General features: G+C 39.1%; 1 protein-coding gene across 1 annotated transcript in view; it reads left to right on the forward strand.

The window, feature by feature from the left end:
* The window catches only part of GAD2 (glutamate decarboxylase 2), an 84354-nt gene that overhangs the window by 35217 nt on the left and 26545 nt on the right, over positions 1-22592 (forward strand). Inside the window, exons 9-11 of the mRNA XM_007081308.3 lie at positions 16275-16329; positions 17934-18050; positions 20058-20122. Coding sequence (XP_007081370.1) covers positions 16275-16329; positions 17934-18050; positions 20058-20122 — 237 coding nt within the window. The remainder of the gene's footprint in view (positions 1-16274; positions 16330-17933; positions 18051-20057; positions 20123-22592) is intronic.

Raw genomic sequence — 22592 nt, forward strand, 5'->3', positions numbered from 1 at the left:
GGGGTAAGCCCTCTAAGTGTCATATTTCCTATGGGTTTACATGCAGAGAATTCAGAGGTGCTAGAGGTGTATGCACTTCATTATGTCCTATATCAGGAAGGATTATAAAATAATAATTGCCGACACTTACTGAGTGTTTATTATGTGCCAGGCAGACTCCTGAGCACCTTATACAATTGATCTAGTTAATGCATTTATTAGAGACACAGAAGAGTATATCCCCTCACACGTACCTGGTGCTGACACAGTTTGTGAAGTTTCTATGTACACAATAGTCCTCAGCAGTATGGTAAGTCCACCTTCCTCCCTTTGACTCCTAACCCTGGAAGAGGGGCATCATGTCCAAGATCACTTAGCTGGGAAGTGAAGAAGAATCAGGGCTTGGACTCAGAAGACAGCTCCTAGTGTTTACTGGTTGAACATGGTCCTTTGTCCCCTTTTCCCCAGTTTTTAAATTGTGGTAAAATACACTTAAAATTTGCCATCCTAACCATTTTTAAATCGACAGTTCAGTGATAATGGAGTACATTCATTTTGTTGTGCACCCATCACCATTATCCATCTCCAAAACTCTTTTCACTTTGCAAAACTGAAACTCTACATCCATTAAACCAAAACCTCCCATCCCCCCTCTCTTCCCACCCCTTGGCAACCACCTTTCTACTTTCGATCACCATGAGTTTGACCACTCTAGGTACCTGACTCGTTTTTGCCCTTTTGTGATTGACTGATTTCACTTAGCATAATATCCTCAATGATGGTCCATGTTGTAGCAAATGTCAGCATTTCCTTCCTTCCTAGGGCTGAATGATAAAATTTCATTGCATGTATGTACCACTTGGTATGCCTCCACATCTTAGCTATTGTGAATAATGCTGCTATGCCCACGTGTATGCAAATATCTCTTTGAGCCTTGCTTTTAATTCTTTTGGGCATATATTCAGAAGTGGAATTGATAGACAATATGGTAATTGTATTTTTAATTTTTTGAGGAACTGACATACTGTTTTCCATAGTGGCTGCATTATTTGACATTTCCACCAACTGTGTGCAAGCATTCCAATCTCTCCATATCCTTGTCAACACTTTCTGGTTTGTTTGTTTGTTTGTTTGTTTGTTTTAATGTTTATTTATTTTTGAGGAAGAGAGACAGAGCGTGAGTGGAGAAGAGGCAGAGAGAGAGGGAGATACAGAATCTGAAGCAGGTTCCAGGTTCTGAGCTGTCAGCACAGAGCCCAACACAGAGCTTGAACTTATGAGCTCTGAGATCATGACCTGAGCCAAAGTCGGACACAACCGACTGAACCACCCAGGCACCCCTGTTTTGTTTTTTTTTTTAATAGCGGCCAAACTGATGGGTGTGATAGTATCTCCTTGTGATATTGATTGCATTTCTCTAATGATTAGTGATGTCGAATACCTTTTCATGTGCTTATTAGCCATTTGTACATCTTTTTTGGAGCAATGTCTATCCAAGTCCTTTGCCCATTTTTAAAAACAATTTCACTTGCTTATTTTTACTTTTTTGAAGATATATTTTTCCAGTCTTACTGAAGTATAACTGACAAATAAAAATTATATATATTTAGTGTACACAGTATGATGATTTGTGATATATATACATACATTGTAAAATGATTACAATCAAGCTAATTAACATATCTATCACCTCACACAGTTACCATTTGTGTGTGGGGGGGAAGGGGGTAGTGACAATTCTTAATGTCTACTCTCTTAACAAACTCTATACAAAATAACATTATTAAGTCATCATTAGACTTACTAGAACTTATATTAGATCCCTAGAACTTACTCATCTTATAACTGAAAGTTTGTACTCTTGGGGCAACATTTCCCCATTTCTCCCACTCAATAGCTCCTGGCAATCACCATTCTACTCTCTGCTTCTATGAGTTTGATTTTTTCAAGTATATATATATACAAATATATATATATATATATATATATATATATATTTGTATATATATATTTGTATATATATATATACACACACACACACACACGTGTGTGTGTGTGTGTGTGTGTGTGTGTGTGTGTGTGTGTGTGTGAAATTATATAATATTGGGGTGCCTGGGTGGCTCAGTCAGTTAAGCGTCCACCTTGGGCTCAGGTCATGATCTCACGGTTCATGAGTTTGAGTCCCGCATCGGGCTGTGTGCTGACAGCTCAGAGCCTGGAGCCTGTTTCAGATTCTGTGTCTCCCTTTCCCTCTCTCTGCCCCTCCCCAACCCATACTCAGTCTCTCTCTCTCACTCTGTCAAAAATAAATAAACATTAAAAAATTTAAAAAAGAAATTATATAATATTTGTCTTTCTATTCTGGCTTATTTCTCTTAGTGTAGTATCTGCCAGGTTCACCCATGCTGTCATAAATTTCCTTCTTTTTATGCTGAATAATATTCCAGTGTGTGTGTGTGTGTGTGTGTGTGTGTGTGTGTTCGTGCGTGTGTGTGTATCACATTTCTTTATCCATTCCTTCACTAATTAACTCTCAGATTGTTTCCTAATCTTGCCTATTGTGAATAATGCTGCAGTGATAACGGGAATGCAGATATCTCTTTGCAATACTGACTTCATTCCCTTTGGATATTTAACAAGGAGTAGGATTCATGAATCATACAGTAGTTCTATTTTTAATTTTTAAGGAACCTCTATACTGTTTTCCATAGTGGTTGCACCAGACGAAGGTTCTCTTTTCTCCACACCCATATCAACATTTATTATTTCATGTCTTTTTGATAATAGCCATCCTCATAGGTATGTGGTGATATTTCACTGTAGTTTTGCTTTGCATTTCCCTGATGGTTAATGATGTCAAACACGTTTTCATATGCCTGTTTGTCATTTATATGTCTTCTTTGGAAAAATATCTATTCACGTCTTTTGCCCATTTTAAATCAGTTTATTTGGGTTTTGCTATTGAGTTGTAGGAGTTCTTTATATAATTTGGATATTAATCCTTTATCAGATATTTGGTTTACAAATGTCTTCTCCCGTGCCATAAATTGCCTTTTCATTTTGTTGATCTTTTATTTTGCTATGCAGAAGGTTTTTGTTTGTTTTATTTTATTTTAGAGAGAGAGCAGGGGAGAGGGGCACAGGAAGAGAGAGAGAATCTTAAGCAGACTCCACACAAGTGTGGAACCCAACAAGGGGCTTGATCCCACAACCCCAAGCTCATGACCTGAGCCTAAATCAAGAGTCGGATGCTCAACCAACTGAGCCACCCAGGCACCCCATCTGTGCAGAAGGTTTTTAGTTTCACGTAGTCCCACTTGTTTATTATTGCTTTTATTGCCTTTGCTTTCAGTGTCAAATCCAAAAATGTATAGCCAAGACTGATGTCAAGGAGCTTACTGCTTATGTTTTCTTCTAGGATTTTTATGGTTTCAGGTTTTATAATGAAGTCACTAATCTATTTTGTGTTAATTTTTGTCCATGGTGGAGATAGTGATCCTGTTTCGTATTTTTGTATGTGGCTGTCTAGTTTTCCCAGCACCATTTATTGAAGGGCCTATCCTTTCCACATTGTGTATTTTTGACACCTTTGTCAAAGGTAATTTGACTGTACATTCATGGGTTTATTTCTGGGCTCTTTGTTCTGTTTCATTGATCCATGTGTCTATTTTTATGCCAGAACATACTGTTTTGATTACAATATGTTTGTAATACAGTTTGAAATCAGGAAATCTGATGCCTCCAGATTTGTTCTTATTTCTCAAGATTGTTTTGGCTATTTGGACTCTTTTGTGGTTCCATATAAATTTTAAGATAGTTTTTTATATTTCTGTGAAAAATGCCATTTGAATTTTGATAGGGAGAGGATTTTAGGTAATATGGACATTTTAACAACCTTAATTCTTCCAATCCATGAACACAGTACATCTTTCCATTTGTGTCTTCTTTCATCAATATCTTATAGTTTTTAGTATACATATCTTTTACTCCTTGGTTAAATTTATTTCAAAATATTTTATTCTTTTTCATGCTACTGTAAATGGGACTGATTTTTTATGTTAATTTCATATCCTGCAACTTTATTGAATTTATTACTTCTAACTGGTTTTTGGTAGTCTTTAAGGTTTTCTATATATAAGATCCTGTCCTGTGCAACAGAGACAATTTAACCTCTTCCTTTCCAATTTGAATGTCTTTTTTTTTTCTTTTTCTTGCCTAATTGCCCTGGCTAGGACTTCCAGTACTATGTTAAATAGAAGTGGTAAAAGTGGGCACTCTTGCCTTCTTCCTGATCTTAGAGGAAAATATTTCAGCTTCTAATCATTAAGTACAATTGGATTGTCATACATGACCTTCATTATGTCGAGGTGGGTTCCCTCTAACCCCAGTTTATTGAGAGTTTTTATCATGAAAAGATGTTGAGTTTTGTCAAATACTTTTTCTGTCTCTATTGAGATAACCATATGATTCTAATCCTTCATTATAGTGGTGTATCAAATTGATTGATTTGCAGATGTTGAACCATCCTTACATCCCAGGGATAAATCCCACTTGATTATTGTGTATGATCCTTTTAATGTATTGTTGAATTTGGTTTGCTAGTATTTTGTGAGAATTTTTGCATCTATGTTCATCAGAGATATTGGCCTGTAATTTTCTTTTCTTGTAGTGTCCTTATCTGGCTTTGGTATGAGGGTAATGCTGGTCTCATAAAATGAGTTTGGAAATGTTTCTTCCTCTTCAACTTTTTTGAAGAGTTTGGGAAGGATTGCCATTAACCCTTTAAATGTTTGGTAGAATTTACCTATAAAGGCATCTGGTCCTGGGCTTTTCTTTGTTGGAAATTGTTGGGTATTGCTTTTATCTCTTTACTTGTTATTGGTCTCCTCAGAAATTCTGTTTCTTCATGATTCAGTCCCAGTAGGTTGTGTGTTTCTTGGAATTTCTTCACTTTTTCTACATTATCCGATTTGTTGACATAATATTTTTTAGAGTAGTCTCTTACGATATTTTGTATTTATGTAGTATGAGTTGTAATGTTTCCTTTTTCCTTTCTAATTTTATTTTTCTCCCTTTTTTCTCTTGGTTAGTCTGGCTAAAGGTTTGTCGATTTTGTTTCTTTTTTGTCAAAAAGCCAGATCTTAATTTTGTTGATCTTTTCTATTATCTTTCTAGTCTCCATTTATTTTTGCTCTAATCTTCATTGTTTCCTTCCTTCTGCTAAACTTTAGGTTTGTTTGTTATTACTTTTCTAGTTCGTTGAGATATAAAGTCAGATATTTTGAGATATTGATTTTTATTAAGTTCCCTCTTAGAACTGATTTACTGCATCTCATAAGTTTTGTTATGATGTATTTCATTTTTATTTGTCCAAAGATATTTTCTGATTTCTTTTTTATTTCTTCCTTGATCTACTGGTTGTTCAGCAGTGTGGTTTTCATTTCCACATACTTATTGTAATTTTTCCAATTTTCTTCTTTTTTATTGATTCCTACTTTCACGCCACTGTGGTTGGAAAAGATACTTGATGTGATTTAAATCTTCTTAAATTTGTTAAGATTGGCTTTGTGGTCTAGCATATGATCTATTGTGAAGAATGTCCATGTACATTTGAGAAGAATGTGTTTCTGTTGCTGTTGGATGTAATGTCATATATGTGTCTCTAGGTCCATCTGGTTACCTTTGACTTAGGTTGTTTGGGTCTTTGTTATTGTTGTTGTTGTATTGAAGGAGTGCTTTATATATTCTGGATGTTAATCCTTTATCAAGTTTTACAGAAACTTGGAACTATTTTCTTTCTTCCATTCTATAGGATGCTTTTTATTCTGTTGATAGTATCTTTTATTGCACAAGAGTTTTTAATTTTTGAGGTCCAATTTGTCTATTTTTCCTTTTTTTTGTTTGTGCCTTAGGCATCATATCCATGAAAATATGCATTGCCAAATCCAATCTCATGAAGTTTTGTCCTATGTTCTCTTCTAAGAGTTTTATAGTTTTAACCCTTATATACAGGTCTTTGATCAATTTTGGGTTAATTTTTGTATATGGTATTAGGTAATGGATAGCCCCTTCTTTAAAAAAAAAAAAAACAAGATTCTTTTCTTATTCTAGAAACAGAATATATTCATTATAAAAAATAGGAAAATAGAAGGATCTAGACATAATCTCCTAATACTCTGGTGTATATAGTTCCAAACATATTATGTATATTTAAATATAAAACCTACTGATTAGAACTTTGCTTTACATAATAAAATATAATGAGCAACTTTCATGTCATTAGAAATTCTCCAATATCATTTTTAAATGTTTATTTATTATTTATTTTTGAGAGAGAGATGTTGCAGGGAGTATGGCCAGAGTCACAAAAGATGAGTCCGCAAAGTGCAGTTAAGTGAACGTCCTCATACTCAGAATGAGTCAGAATGAGGCCCCAACTCCAGAATGAAGCTTCTTTTTATTAGGATAATTGCTAAAGACTATGTGCATAAAGTCCGCTAAGCAAGTGTGTCAATCAGTCTAATGGTTTAGCTTTTCATGGTTGAATTTCGAGTGAATTGGTTTCTATAACACTAGGAAGGGTCAGGTGTGAAGGAGGATCTGGCCCTGGACAATGTTAATGGCTCTTGGCGTTCCTTGTTCCTTACGTTTCTTGTTCCTTAGGAGCTGAGCCACAGCAGCGTTCAGCTGTGTAAACATGCCCTAAGGCCTTGCACCTTCTCCAGCCCTTCCCTTTTGAAGTCTTTTCTTTGATGCTTCTCTCCTGTTTCTTGTTCCTTAGGAGCTGAGCCACAGCAGCGTTCAGCTGTGTAAACATGCCCTAAGGCCTTGCACCTTCTCCAGCCCTTCCCTTTTGAAGTCTTTTCTTTGATGCTTCTCTCCTGCATCTCCAACAGAGAGAGAGAGAGAGAGAGAGAGAGAGAGAGTGAGAGAGAGAGAGAGAGACAGATTCCCAAGCAGGCTCCTGTACTGTCAATGCAGAGCTTGATGTGGGGCTCCAACTCACAAACCATGAGATCATGACCTGACCCGAAATCAAGAGTTGGATGCTTAACTGACAGAGCCACCCAGCACCCCTCCAATATCATTTTTAATTACTATTTAATAATCTATTGTTTGGAATTTATATTACTTAACAAATCTGTTGTTAGACATTTAAGCTACTTTAAATTTTTACTATTTAAAAAAATTGCTAATATAAATATCAGTGTGGCTAAATATTTGCATGCATACTTATATTATTTTCGTAGGAAAAATTCCTAAAAATAGAATTTTTCTGAGCCCCAGACTATGTCTGCACTAAGAGTTTGGATACTTGCTGGCATGTTGCCCTTCAGAAAAGAACCAGCCAATTTACACTCCCCCTAAGCAGTGTACAGGGCTGACTATTCACCATGTTCTTACTAGTCCTAGGAACTAAAACCTTTAAGTGACCTGTGTCAATTTGGTAAAGGAAAACTGGTTTTTTATTATTTTCATTTGAAGTTTTGATAATTAGCAAAGTTGAGCATTTTATTCTTTTCAGTCATTCATTAGTGAAAAAGAACACAAAACACTTTTTGTATATATGCTGTAAATATTTTCCAAAATGTATCGTTTGCTTTTTAATTTTATTTATGGTATTTGTAAAAATACCTCATTTTTTGGTAGTCAGAGCTATCATCAATTATCCATTTTCTACCTCTGGGGTGTCTCCCCCATTCTTAGTACATGTTAATATTCATCTTTTTTCCTAGAACCTTTATATTATTATTCTAATAGTTGATCTAACTGAAATTTATTTTGATATATGGTGTCTGAGAGGTACCTAATTATTTTTTATTTTTTATCCGCTTAGTTTTTGCCAGGTGTTGTCTCAACACCATGTGAGATCCAAAAAATTATTCTTTAATCACTTCCTAATTTTACTTTTGTTCCACTGATTTGCCCATTTGGCTCAATTGCCATACTTTTTAATCACTATAGTGTTATAATATGTTCTACACTCTAGTAAAGAAAAATCTATACCCTCCCCTTTTTTTAATTTTTTTTATTTTTTTAAACCCTCCCCTTTTTTTTAAATTGAATATTCTTAATATTGTTTTCATCCACTTGTACCTTAGAATTATTTTCTCAGATTCTCATTCCCCTAAAACCCCCAGTGGAGAGCTGGTTGGAATTGTGTTGAGATCAATTCTGCGTATTTGCAGTGTTGAGTTTTCTCATCAAATAACATGTGTCTCTCCATTTATTCAGATATTTTTTGCATTCTTTGGTAAAGATCTGTATTTTTCTTCTTACACATTATTTCTGTTTACTCATGTATAGGTACAGAAAGTAATTATTATTTTACCCCTTCCTTCCATTCTTTGTATTCTTGCAACAATTTGTACTTGGTTCGATGTTAATCTGTAATTTCCTCTGTATATTTTAAAACATATTCCAGATTTTTGTAGCTATATTATAAGATATGCTGATAAGCTTTTCTGAACTACCTTTGACAGATTTTGCTTTTAGTATTAGCTAGTTTCTAGAAATGATCCAACAGGTCCCCATTGTCTTCTCTGTAAGAGTTTAGAGCGTACTACCTCCCAATAGTAGAATTGTTAAAATTCACTATTAAAACATCTGGGCCTGTCATTTTAGGTGATGGGTTTTGGGCAACTTTTTTCTCACTTATTTGGTTATTGGTCTTTTTAAATTTTCTACATATTCTGGAATCATTTCTTTTAACATATTTTATCAGGGAAAAATTATATATTTACTCAAAAATTTAAGATTAGCATAAAATTCTACATCTAATTTTTTTATAATTCTAAAACATCTTTTTCCATAACCTCTTTTCTTATTTCAAATGTGATATTTTCCCTCTTTTTTATTTTTTTAAATGCTTATTTATTTATTTTGAGGGGCAGGAGAGGGACAGAGAGATAAGGAGAGAGAGAATCCCAAGCAGACTCTGTGCTGTCAGCATAGAGCCCCACATGGGGATCAGTTCCACAAATGGTAAGGTCATGACATGAGCCAAAAACAAGAGCTGGACACTTAACTGACTGAGCCACCCAGGCAGCCCTACATGTTTTCTTTTTACTGAACTAATCAGATACTTGTATATTCACTGATCTTTTCAGTGTACTGGCTTTTGAATTTATTAATTTAGTTTACTTTCTAAAGTTTCTAATTCATTGAAAAATTCATTCATTCCCCCTGCCTACCTTGTTTGTTTTTATTTTCTTAGTTTCTTGGATTAAATATTTAGTTATTTTTATTCCCTGTTATTTAATTTCAAAAGCATGTCAGGCTATTCATTTTCCTCTGAGAATGATTTAGGATGTTTCTCATATTTTTATATGTAGTATTCCCATGTCATTAATTTTTAATGTTCTGTAATTGTAGTTTTTATTTCCTCCTTGATTCAAAACTTATTTGGAATAGCCAAGTATGTTTCCTTACATGGTGATTGAACTTCTATCATCCACTTCTTCTCTTACCAGTGTGTTCAGGGAAGAGGAGTGGCAGATTTGGGGAGTTGAGGCAGTGATGAGAGATGGCCAGCATACCTTCTTGCCCTCAGACAACTTTCCTTCGTCACACACTTCTCTGTGCGCTCTAAGGCTCGCACCCAATGGCAGCAATCTGGAGGCTTCATATGAAAACAAAAGTAGCTCCTTACCATATCATGCTTGGGGTCCTCAACTGCACATCACTTGAATTGTTGCATAGTGAGTGAGTGACTGAATGTGTGTGTGTGTGTGCATGTGTGTATGTGTGTGTGTGTGTGTGTGTGTGTGTGTGTGAAGTGAATGCTTTTGGAGAAGGTAAATCTTTTTTAAGAAATTGTTAGAATTAGATACAAAAATCACGAAAAATATCCTGCTCCCATATCCTGGCCATAATGCTAAGTGATCTCATTGTGCATATTGGAAAACAAATCTTAAAAGGAAAATATGATTATCTGTTAAAGTTCTTTTTTCCAAATCAAACTACATATTAAAGGGACCAAGGAAGTTTACTGTTTCTAATTATGGTAAAATTTTTGGCAGAGGGTTTGGTTTTGTAATACAAGTACTGTTTTGACTTTTTCTTTTAAGTTTATTTATTTTGAGAGAAAGCAAGCATGTGCAAGGGAGGGGCAGAGCAAGAGAATCCCAAGCAGGCTCCACGCTGTCAGCACGCAGCCGAATGTGGGGCTTAAACTCTAGAGCAGTGAGATCATGACCTGAGCTGAAGTCCAGAGTTGGGTTCTTTAAACCAAGTGAGCCACCCAGGCGCCCCTGATCTGTTTGACTTTTGTTTGTTAGCCTATCTTGCGGGTCTGTCCTTGGATAGGTTACGCACACCAGCAACAGCCATGTGGAGACATAGGGAGCTCTTCTCCCCAGGGGATCTCTCCGGTAAAAGTGTTTCAAGTCACCACAGAGTCTGAGATTTTCGAGTCACCACAGAGTCTGGGCAATTTGAAAATTTGCTTGGGTCCATGAGCTCCCTTTACTGTTCCTATATCACAATCTATATGGAAGAAGTAGTTCTGCTTAGCACTGACTGGGTAAAAATACTAGGTAGAAAACCTAGCAAATTTTGATTAGTCCTATAGCATTTAGATGCTATGCAGGAAAGAACAGTACCATCAAGAGATGATGGAGCAGGGGCACCTGGCTGGCTGTGTTGGTTGAGCGGCCGACTTCAGCTCAGGTCATGATCTCACACTCTGTGAGCTCGAGCCCCGCATCTGGCTCTGTGCTGACAGCTCGGAGCCTGGAGCCCGCTTCAGATTCTGTGTCTCCCCCTCTCTCTGCCCCTCCCCTGCTCATGCTCTGTCTCTCTCTGTCTCAAAAATAAATAAAAACATTAAATAATTTAAAAAAAGAGATGACGGAGCAGTATATTCTAGTAGGAGGTGATAGGTTTTTACTTTACTAAACAGTGCTAATAACAAATAGAATTGGAATCAGGGAACTACTCACTTTGAGGGGCTTCCAAAAAGCCATAGTATTGATATTACATACATTACAGTTCCAGAACTCAGCCTTGCAGAGGGGCAGATATTTTGTTTGAACCCCATAAAAGCTTTGGAAGGCATCCAGTGTATGGTGCGAAGAACCTGGGTTCCGATGTCAGACAGCTCAAGGTTTCTCGGTCTGCCCTCTGCTAGCTGTGTGACATCCTACAAGTCGTACGACTCCTAGAATTACTGCTAGTGAAAACGAGACCATCTCGTATGTATTGAGTTTTATACTCGGTGCTTTATCATGTCTTATATTTATTATCTCATTTAATCCTCATGTAAACCTTATGAGAGAGGTACTTTGTCATCATTTTATGAATGAGTAGAGGGAGAACCTAATTCTTCAAGTACACACAATTAGCCTAGGATCTGGGGCAAGAAGCAAGTTGTTCTGCCTCCGCGTTCCAAATTTTAGCCACGGTCACCTGCCTCTCTGAGCCTCAGTCTCCTTGTCTGCAAGGTCAAAACAATAACTCTCTTGTACGGTTGGCATGAGGCTCAGAGATCATGGAATAAGGCACAATGCAGTGACTGCTTCTGAAGCTGACAATTCATCATCTCTGACAGCAGTATTGCTATTAGCAGTGATCATAATATTAATCAGTTTCTAACAGGAAGGAGTCACACATGCTTTCTTCTTTGCATACATATCTCTGTGGACAGAGCCAAGCTCTACTCACTTAAGAAAAGCTGGTTGAATTACTGCAGTTTCATCAGGGCCAACGAGCAGGGTCACCAGTGACTCAAGCACCTGATTTGTGACCATTTGGATGCCTGCCTAGAGGTATCAACCCTCTAGTAACATGCTCCTTTCTGTAAGATAGCTTTTCTCCTTCGTATGGGACGTTAGCCATGAATCTGGGTCCAAAATCCACACGTGGTATAATTTGTGTCTTTAGCTTCTTCCCACAAAGAGAAGATTTTCCTGGTGGCAATGCTAGCTGCTATTGTGGGATTTTGCCCAGGAAACTGTCAAGTTATCTGACCCTATAGCATTACACACATTTTTGCAGACTGTGGCAAAATCAGAAATCTCTGTGCAAGGCAGCCACATCCATAGCAGACGTCTGTTCAACAGTCTGCACTCAAATGCCAGTCCTTTCTAAAACGCTAACACCTAACAGAGAGCAGCATTGCAAAGCATCAGTCACTACATAATTGTGCACTTAAGGGCTGGAAGGTGTAAACATTAAAGATACACCTTTTTGCTATGGAGCTACTTTTATTTGTTTTTAATTTTTTTTAATGTTTGTTTATTTTTGAGAGAGAGAGAGACAGAGCGTGAGCAGGGGAGGGGTAGTGAGAGAGGGAGACACAGAATCCAAAGTGGGCTCCAGGCTCCAAGCTGTCAGCACAGACAGAGCCCAATGCAGGACTCGAACCCACCAACTGCGAGATCATGACCTGAGCCAAAGTCAGACACTTAACCAACTAAGCCACCCAGGTGCTCCACTATGGAGTGACTTTTAGGCTAGACAAACAGAATGCAACAGCCGCTGTCCAAAGCCTCCCTGCACCGAGATGCTTGTCTGGAAAAGCCAATCCTGGCCAGACCACTTCTATTCCTCAGAGGACCCTGCGAGTTGTCACCCAATGTTCTCTTACCCCACAGCACATGGACAGACAAGGAATGCACAATCCATGTCTAGAGCCCCTTCTGCTCCTGCCCTACAACCATGATGGCTCAAAACCATAGGTCATATGAACGGTACTTGGCTAGTATGTCACACAATTATTTGAACATGCTACTAGGCTAAAATCTCTATTTCTTTATTTTTAAATGTTTGTTTATTTGTTTGTTTGTTTGTGAGAGAAAGCACCACCTGCAGTGTGTGAAGCAGTAGTGGGGAGGGTAGGGGAGGTGTCCTCTGGGTTCCTAAGTGGATAAAGCAGGTTATCTTAAGCACAGAGCCTAAGAAAGGCTGGAACCTGCCTTGTTAAGAGCCACACCCACCGCTTTCCACTTAAACTTGATTATTCGACAAGCCTGCCCCAAAGCTCCCTGATAGGGAAATAGAACAGACTGTCTGCTCATTACTGCTTTCCCGACAGACTTGAAAGACACCTCTGATCCATGAAAGTCAGATATTATCTGCAAGGATTTATCTTATCTTTCAAGACTCTAATCTTTCTAAATAGGCTTGTTTCCTATCTGTTCAGCCCTTCTAGGAAGCTCGGTGTTTTATTTCTAGTAACAACCAACTTCTTACCCACATTTGATCTTGGGCCTCACTTCACTTCTCTTGGCCTGCTTCCTCATTTGAAAAATGAGACAATTAGACTAGAAACAGGTCTCCAGCCCCTTGTAATTTTAATGTACCCTAGTCTGTGACTTCTTGGTGACACCTTACTGCCGCATGCTTAATAAAACTATCCGGATGTGATTAGACGAGCAAATAGCAGCTGTAAAACTAGTCTACCCAAAACTCTCCAAAAGCAGAGGTGGTTGGCAAAATTTGGGATTTGCAACAGTTTCTGAGAGTCTCCCTCAGTGTCCGTGTTTACCCACAAAAATACCATGGCAATTTTAATGGGCTGAAAATTTTATGTAAAGGTTGAATATAATACCTGAATCTCTTCTGAAATCTGCACCTTTTGTTTATATCGGTGCTGAAGCAAGGTGTTTGAGCATAGCCTGATCCAGGAGAGACTGAAAATCACTGCTTTGGGGGATGCCCCTGGGACCAAGCTGTGAAGCATAGGGAGAAATGTAGGCAGCGAGTTCCTCTTCCCAGCCCCACCACCCTGCCTTTCCGTTCCCTCTGCCCTTCCTTCAGAAGCCCCCTCTCACGGAAGTTCCCCAGAGGTAGGCTGCTCTGAGCTGGAATCATACCCTCAGCACCAGATGTTCGTTTACTCTCCTTTGTTCCAACCCAGCCTGACTGACCATTGGTAACCTGTCCATTACCATTTCCAGATAATTGCATTTTAACTGCCTTCCTTTGGAAAACAGCTTCACATAAATCAGTGGTTCTTAATGCTTTCAGGCCTAATATCTGTTTTATATTCCAACTATTTTGTGACATCTCCTTCATGAAATGACATGAAAATCACAGAAAATATAACTTACCTACTTACTATATAATGCCAAAATTATTTTTATAAAATGGCCATTAGAAAAGTAACCTTCTAACTGAGGCCGGGTGGCTCAGTCTGTTAAGCATCCGACTTCAGCTCAGGTCATGATCTCGCGGTTCATGGGTTTGAACCCCACATCAGTCTCTGTGCTGACAGCTCAGAGCCTGGAGCCTGCTTCAGATTCTGTGTCTCACTCTCTGCCCCTTGCCCATTTGCCCTCTGTCTCTCTCTCTCTCAAAAATAAATAAACAGGGGCGCCTGGGTGGCTCAGTCGGTTGAGTGTCCGACTTCGGCTCAGGTCGTGATCTCAAGGTCTGTGAGTTCGAGCCCCGCGTCGGGCTCTGTGCTGACAGCTCAGAGCCTGGAGCCTGCTTCGGATTCTGTGTCTCCCTCTCTCTCTCCCCCTCCCCTGCTCATGCTCCGTCTCTCTCTGTCTCAAAAATAAATAAAAACATTAAAAAAATTAAAAATAAATAAATAAATAAACATTAAAAAAATTTAAAGAAAAGGGGTGCCTGGGTGACTCAGTCAGTTAGGCGTCCGACTTCAGCTCAGGTCATGATCTGGCAGTTTGTGAGTTTGAGCCCCTCATCAGGCTCTGTGCTGACAGCTCGGAGCCTGGAGCCTGCTTCGGATTCTGTGTCTCCTTCTCTCTCTGCCCCTCCCCGACTTGTTCTCTGTCTCTCTCTATCAAAAATAAATAAATGTAAAAAAATAAAAATAAATAAAATAAATTTAAAGAAAAGTAACATATTTTTCTCAAATGGGTGTTAGAAAAGTAACTTCTAATAATATATTTCAATATGTAAAGCTTAGAAGATGTAATAAAGTAGCTCAATGTTTGCTCTATACCTAAAGTCACAGGAACAGCCACAAATAAATTATTGAACTAGTGACAAATACCAAACCCTGATCACTGGTCCCTAAATGCCAGCAGCATCTCCCAGCCATTTATTGTGACAACCTCCTGCCCATAATTTATTTTTCAAATTGCCTTTTAACACCCTAGATCGATGATCCTGATGTGAGAAGTTTATCCAGTTTAGCAATCTCAAGAGAGGTATTTTGGTTTAAAAAATATTTTTCTGCCTCTGTCACCATGCAACTACTCTGTCCTTTCCCTATTTTTTTCCCCAAAGACTCGGGATATACATGTCACAGTGCATTACAAGCTCAACAATACAAATTAACACTTACGGAGTGCTTCCCACATGTCAAGCACTTTTAAAATACTTTTGTATGTATTAATTTATTTAAACCTCATCACTCCATAAGTAATATTATTATCACTATGTTCCAGGGATGATAATAATAGGCACCGAGAAATTAGGCAACTTGACTAAGAATTACACATCTAGCTACATCTAGCTTCTTGTGGAAATCAACTCCTTTGATTATTATAATAATGTATTTTTAAATTTTTTTAATGTTTGTTTGTTTGTTTGTTTGTTTGTTTAGAGAGCAAGCCAGGGAGGGGCAGAGAGAGAAAGGGAGAAAGAAATCTGCACTGCACTCTCAGTGCAGAGCCCCATGTGGGGCTCGAACTCATGAGCCATGAGATCATGGCCTGAACCAAAACTAAGAGTTGGACACTCAACAAACTGAGCCACCCAAGACGCCTCCTATAATGATGGAGTTTTATAATTAGCAAAGCACTATCTTTGTTTTTATTTTAGGAAAGAAACATTTCAGGGATGAAAGGATGTTTCTTTTTCCAGAGCCCATGTATCTAAACGTTTGAAATTTGAGCCCATGTTTTCTTGGCTTGCTTTATGCTTTCAGCACGTAATTAGGTAGCTTTCTTAATATTTTCATTCAGTTGTTTCATAATGGATTTTCTCTTCTTGGCATGTCATCTATATACGAAATTGCAGCTCCATTCATTTAAAGACTGGGAATGCAAATCTTTTTTCTGCACTCTCTTTTCATTGCCAACTGTCTTGCATTGAAACAGGCTTGTTTCAGCTGAGTTAAGAGGATGGCCTAAAAAGCACGTTCTGTGCAGAGTGGAGGGACATGTGGTCAGGACTCTCCTAAATGTGTCAGAAATCACAGTCCTGCATCATTCAGGGAGGAAATGTCTTTCTGCCTGGAAATAGCCACAGAGTTGTTTTAACAGATCATTTTTATCAGCAGTTTAGGGTTGAACTTTTTACCCTGATGTGGCTGCTTGTAAGGACAACAAAGTAACGTATTTGAAGCAAACCTACAATGTATTTATTTTTCCTTTCAGAGGGAAAATGATCCCATCTGATCTTGAAAGAAGGATCCTTGAAGCCAAACAGAAAGTAAGTTTTTGTAGAGAGTTAACAAACCAAAGGTACATATTTCTGTTTTCGTCCAGTGGAGAACACACTGTGGCTTTGTTTTAAAAAGAGGACTCAATTCTCAACCTCCAAGCCTTACTGAGAATGTGGGATTTTGCATCCAGTCACTGTTTATGACTCTGAGTTGTAGACTCTGCTTTGGAAAGGTCTAAGTTGCTCTTTAAATAATATACACTGTGGTAATGCACATAGTGATGCTGTAAGAATTTCTAAAGCATTTGTCTTTCTCTGTGCTGAGGGTTGACATTAAACAGACATACATTTGAAAGATCATTTTCACAAGTGGAAAACATCACAATGTTAACGCAGCATGAGTTACCGTTGTATGGGTACTTGAAAGGGGCCCATTTTTCCTGCCTACAAATATGGATACGATTGGCTCTCTAAGCATCTTATTTTTTAGGAAACAATTTAGAAGTCTTAGAAGGAGCAAGTTCTGGAGACCTAGAAAGTCATTTACATCTCTGGATGGTTTGCAAACCAGAGAGCTTGTTTGTAGAACTCCCTTAAATGTAACTTTTTTTTTTTTTTTTTTTGAGAGAGAGAGTGAGAGCATGAGGAGGGGAGGGGCAGAGGAAGAGGGAGAGAGAGAATCTTGAACAGGTTCCATGCTCAGCACAGAGCCCGACGTGGGGCTCAATCCTACATCTTTGGGATCATGACCTGAACCAAAATCAAGAGCTGGATGGTCAACCGACCTAGCCACCCAGGCACCCCTAAATGTAACTTTTAGTGGATATAACCTACAGTTCCTAGTTCAACAGAAAACATACATTTTATTATTATCAACTCAGGAAAAATTATTCCTCTTCATATGCCTTTTTTATTTCCTACACAGTGGCCAGAAGTTTCCCCTTGTTTCTGAAGTGGAACTACTCCTGGTAGCACAAACCATAAGATTAAACCTTTGCTGCCACCTAAAGACAGACTCTGTAACATCCTGTCACATCTCCCGCTATGTTCACACCCTGTTTGAGACATTCTTCTACCTTCTTCCAGCAATTTTCACTTAACCAGGGCCAGAGGACTGCTTATTATATAGTCTTATATATATAAGACTTATATATATAGTCATGGCTTATTATATAGTCTCACACGAACCCGTCCCACCCAAGACACCAAATAAATTTATATCTGAGGATTTTCCAACTAGGAATAATGGGCCGGTCAGATTTCCTTCTCTTTGTTCTTTTGTCTGCTCACTCTAAAGGACTGTTACAGAAAAGGAAGACCAGAGAGTGGGCCAAGGTGGGGGGGAAATCTACCTGGAATAAATAAATGGCTTGTGGGCACCACAAAGCTTCCTCACCTATGGGTCCAGTGCAGCCTCTTCTGAGAACCAGAGTGTCTGTTCTCATGAGACTGACTGACAGGTCCAAGAGAATGGCCTGGAGAACTCAGATCCTGGAGAGTGAACGTCCTTCCAGGCTCCAGGGTGTCGATGATCCTGCTGATGTTTCCAAAACTGCAGATGATGGGGGAGAATTTCTACTGTTTTCATCAGCTGTTTGAAAAAATTCTCAAAGCCCTATTTGACCTTATTTGGGGCTTTCTCGTTTGCATAGGGATTTGTTCCTTTCCTTGTGAGTGCCACAGCTGGGACCACTGTGTATGGAGCATTTGACCCCCTCTTGGCGGTCGCTGACATTTGCAAAAAGTACAAGATCTGGATGCATGTGGATGTGAGTATCCCATAGGAACTGCCACTAAAATGCCCTTGCATGTTTATTCATTTGGGGCTCGTGGAATGAAGTCTGTCTTTTCTCTTTTTTTTTTTCCTTTGGGAGCTTCTTTTTAGAATAGGGATATTTAAGATTTTAAGATTGCAGAGACAAAGCAGCACACAACTCACATAGCACACAATGTTGACTAGAGGAAGTTGGAGGCTGATGATGCATTAATGTTCCCAACATGATAATATTCTCATTTCTATGACCAGTATCCAAGCTGAGCACTTAGCTCTCGGTTCATTGGCCCATAACACCCACGGAGGAATGCAGCCTACATACATACATACACAGTCACACACATGAAGATTGTACTTCCCTGTGAGAATGATCAAAAAGGCATAAAGGAGTTACGTTTCCATGGGAAACCCAAAGGATACAAAACTCAAACTCAAGTCAGGTATTTGTATATTTGGAGAGGAAAGCAGACCTGACAGCTTGCTAGGAGATATGGGACACCAATTTCCAATTTCTTAGCTGGGTCACTTAAGAAGATACTTCATATTTGAAATGTTTTGACTCCAGGCCTGGGCACACTAAAATGAAGATGTGCCCACCAAAGCATTTTCAAATGAAAAAATGTCAAGTTTTCCATGGACAAAATGAAAAGATTTAAACTTCAACCACTGTAAATCAAAGTCTGGCTCAAAGATCAGCTGTTACCTGCAAAATGTTTGTTACTAATCCATTATTACTAACTAAGGCTGAACCAGGTAAATTTCCACTATCCCAGTGTTATCCTGCATGGCGGGTATCAGTCTTCTTTTCCTTCCCTGATTCACAGCGTGAGTTGTTTCTTAGGCTACCAATGACCCCATCCGTTTTAGAAATGAAGACACTACGAAAAGGTTGAACAATTCCAGTAGCATTCTGACCTGGGTCTCAGAACTGGAGAGCCTGTTAAACCTTGCTAGCTGATTCAGGAAGAGGATTAACTTGACAACATTACAAATAACAATGTCTGTGTGTCCTAAACGAGCGGACGCTGCTGTCTCCCCTCCAGGATTTCTACTTAAAATAGAGAGATTTCTTAACTAATCGTATTTGCTTCCTTTGAAACATATCAAATTTAGCACTTACTTGTATTATCTTAAATGTTTATACTTTTATAATTAGATTAGAAAAATTCTTAAAATAGTACCCATTTGGAAAATTGGGTAATTTTTCATCCTGAAATTATAACAAACTAAAAAATAAGTAAATAAAGCAATTATACCCTAATAGGTGGGGGGTTTTTTCCTTAAAATTATCCCAGGATTATTTTTACCCACAAAGAATGTCAATATTTTCCAATGAATCTCCATCTTGACATTTTTTTAAAAGAGATCACTACATCAGTACACTAATTCAAATCTTCAAACTTGAGTACAAATTTTTAAAAAGCATGTTCCTATCGCTCAGGGAATTGACTGGTACACATTCTTCCTGCTTGTTTCTTTCTTTCTTTTTTGGGTAGAGAAATTATCTTATCCAAAAGTACACATTAGTAAAATAGGATCATGAAGCTGCTTATTTCCTCTGGAATTATCCAGACTCGTCAAAGGAGTTTTCCTTACAACTCAGAAGCAGCCTAATGGGTACCTAGCTCATCCTCTGTAATGCCAACTGGGGAGACAATAGGGTTTCTCATTTTGAGATCATGAGTTTCATTAGCACTATGAGTGGTGGTGATAAGTTGGGGAAAGGATCTTTTTTCTTATGCAGACAGAAAAAATGTGCCCCCCAATTTGTCTCCTTCCACTTGTATAAATGTAGTGTGGAACCTAAAACCTTAGAACAGCCTCCAATTTAAGCTTTGCAAATCTAGTACCAGAATAAGGTGGCCAACCCCCTAAATTGCCTGGGGTTGAAGAGATCACTTTCACCCCACAAGACTTTCACTGTTCTGGAAGACACCAAACTTTAGAAATCTAGGCAATGAAAACCCACTACCTTTTTCCTTGTATGATCTTCCTTTTGCAGGCAGCTTGGGGTGGGGGATTACTGATGTCCCGGAAACACAAGTGGAAACTGAGCGGCGTGGAGAGGTATGCCCATTTTTCTTGTTAACTACGTAAAGCATGAAAGCTAAATATAAAAGCAAATTGCACACAATTTCTAAGAACTCTTAGAACACAGGTGAGCCCATTTCTGTAGTGTTTGTGTGCCTTGCCTGTGTGGTCATTGACACATGTGTATTATGTGTAAACAACAAAAAGAAATCAAATTCCCATATCAAGTGGCCCAAGCGGAATGTTTCTCCAATAGAGATTCCTAACTGCAGTCCGTGGTTGGCCAGAGGACTCAGGAATGACCTTCCTAGAATCTCTGAACCAACTACCAAAGTTGTTTAAAACCTCTTAGCAGGTCATAGTTTTCCAGGGAGAGGATCTGTAGCTTTCATGCTCCATAAAAGGATAATATTGACCGCCTTAAGGAAACCAATAAGTAAATTTGCACCCTTATAGTTTATTAGTGTTGCAAGCATGGGTCTGGGGTTTGATACAGCCCACTGAAAGCAAGACGTACTTGTGATAACATCATCTCATGGTTATAATTCCATGATAATTTTGTTTACATAGTTCTGATTGATGCAGCAGAGTACCTTTTCTTTCTTCCCCAAAGACTAAGCAGTAGATGGTTGAGAAAAGCAAAGGAGGTTATATTTGATTAGCATAAAACATATGCAGGTCTGAAGAGAAAGGAAAAAAAATTATAGAATGCAAAATAAGCCCCAGGCTTTGCTGACCATGTGCAAAGGAAGCTCAACGTTCCCAGTTCTCCCATTACACCATGGCAGGTCAACAGCAATGGTTAGCTCTGACACTCAGGCAGCTGAGAGAGCCTGAGTTCATCCGAGGCCAAGTGCCCCCCATGCCCTGCCAGGTAGCCAGATGCTGCCCAGAAAGAGCTTCCCACTGGCTCTGCCCCTAGACGTCTTGGCACAACTTCTATTCTGGGACGAGGAGAGAGGCCAGTGGAGTGTGGGAGTGTCTGTCAGCACTGGTCGTGCAGGCAGCCAGACCAGAATGAATGCGTGAGGCATGCTCTGCAATACCCAGGCCCATTCACATGCAGAGAGCCCGTGAATGTAGAAAGAGGGGTGGGGGTTACCAAGGCAGAGTCAGGGGCACATTGCCTGATTCATGGAAGACTCGAGATAGACCGGCTGAGGCTCAGGTCAGCGGGATAGCTGTCCCTGAGTCTGCTGGCTGGGGTCAGTGCCCAACTGTAGAACTGCTTATGCTCTCTGATCACTGGTACCCATTTAGGTATGGGAGGCTAAAGGCAGGCATAGCCCCCTCCCAGAGTGAGCCGGTCTTGGCCTCTGCCTCTAGTCCTCAGGTGCTTCTCCCATGCCCAATTTCTTTTTTCCCTGTGAAGATCTGAATGAAACCAGACGCATAAGGAGGAGGCAATGCACTAAGCAGGGAGAGACAATGCAAAAAAAAAAAAAGAAAGAAAGAAAAGAAAAGAACAGCTTGGAAGGTGCCTGCTCAGATGATCAGAACAAGAACAAAATTCTCATGCTTTTGAGAGAGGTGGCCTGTACACAGTACTTCTCTCTTCTTTGAGTTTCTTTCTCTCTAGCACAAAAAGTAAGCGTCTATTATTGTACCTTTAATACACCTGGGACTCCCAAGTGCTGAGAGTCACGGAGCATCCTCCGCCAATGATGACTTAAAAGCTCACTAAATTACTTACCCTGAACCTGGGAAAAATAAACACCCACACACTTTTGTACTAAAGACTATTATTTGAGAGCAAAGCTTAGAACATTCACTGTGGAACATAGAGTCTGTTCCAATGGCCATAGTTCTTGAAACGGTATTATAACTAAATAAACTAAGTGGGATAGCGAAATATGAAGTCCCAAAAAATGAGGGACTGCCACCTGTCTACCTGAGAGCATCCATCTTGCTGACTTATTAGCAAAAGGCACACTATCTTTGGCAAATAAGGTTGTAGGGCCAGTGGAAAGCCCTGGGCATAATGTGTATGGGCTTAAGTTGAAGAAAGAAATTTGCCTCACTTGGGAGTATACATTTTCTCAAAGATTCACTCTAAAGTGGAGGAAATCCATGGACAATTCTTGTCCCCAGATCAAGAGGTTCCCCAGTGGTCACAGGGTCCCCTATGACATCCTTATAACAAAATGGCACATGTAACCAGAGCCTGCCTGGCTTCCCTTGGAGTGCCTACCAAATTCTCAGAAAGCAACCTTCTTCCTCACTAACACTGTCAAATTTTCTAGAGATGTCATAGCTGAGAGGGCTTGCCAAAAGCCCTAATACTCCAAAGTATGCTTCTATGTGATGTAAACTGACTCCTTTAATCCCTCCCCACAGCAGGTTGCTGCTTACCTGTGATAACCCTTTGTGGTGGCCCACTCTCCAGGTTTTCCAGCCCAGCTGGAGGTCCCGGCATGCCTTCTACCATATCACCAATTATTGCCCTCACCCCTGCCCCGAGAGCTATTTAGAAACTCAATTCAGTAGCTACTAAACCTCTGCCATA

Source organism: Panthera tigris, chromosome B4 (assembly GCF_018350195.1).
Source record: "Panthera tigris isolate Pti1 chromosome B4, P.tigris_Pti1_mat1.1, whole genome shotgun sequence".
NCBI classification, from domain to species: Eukaryota; Metazoa; Chordata; class Mammalia; order Carnivora; family Felidae; genus Panthera; species Panthera tigris.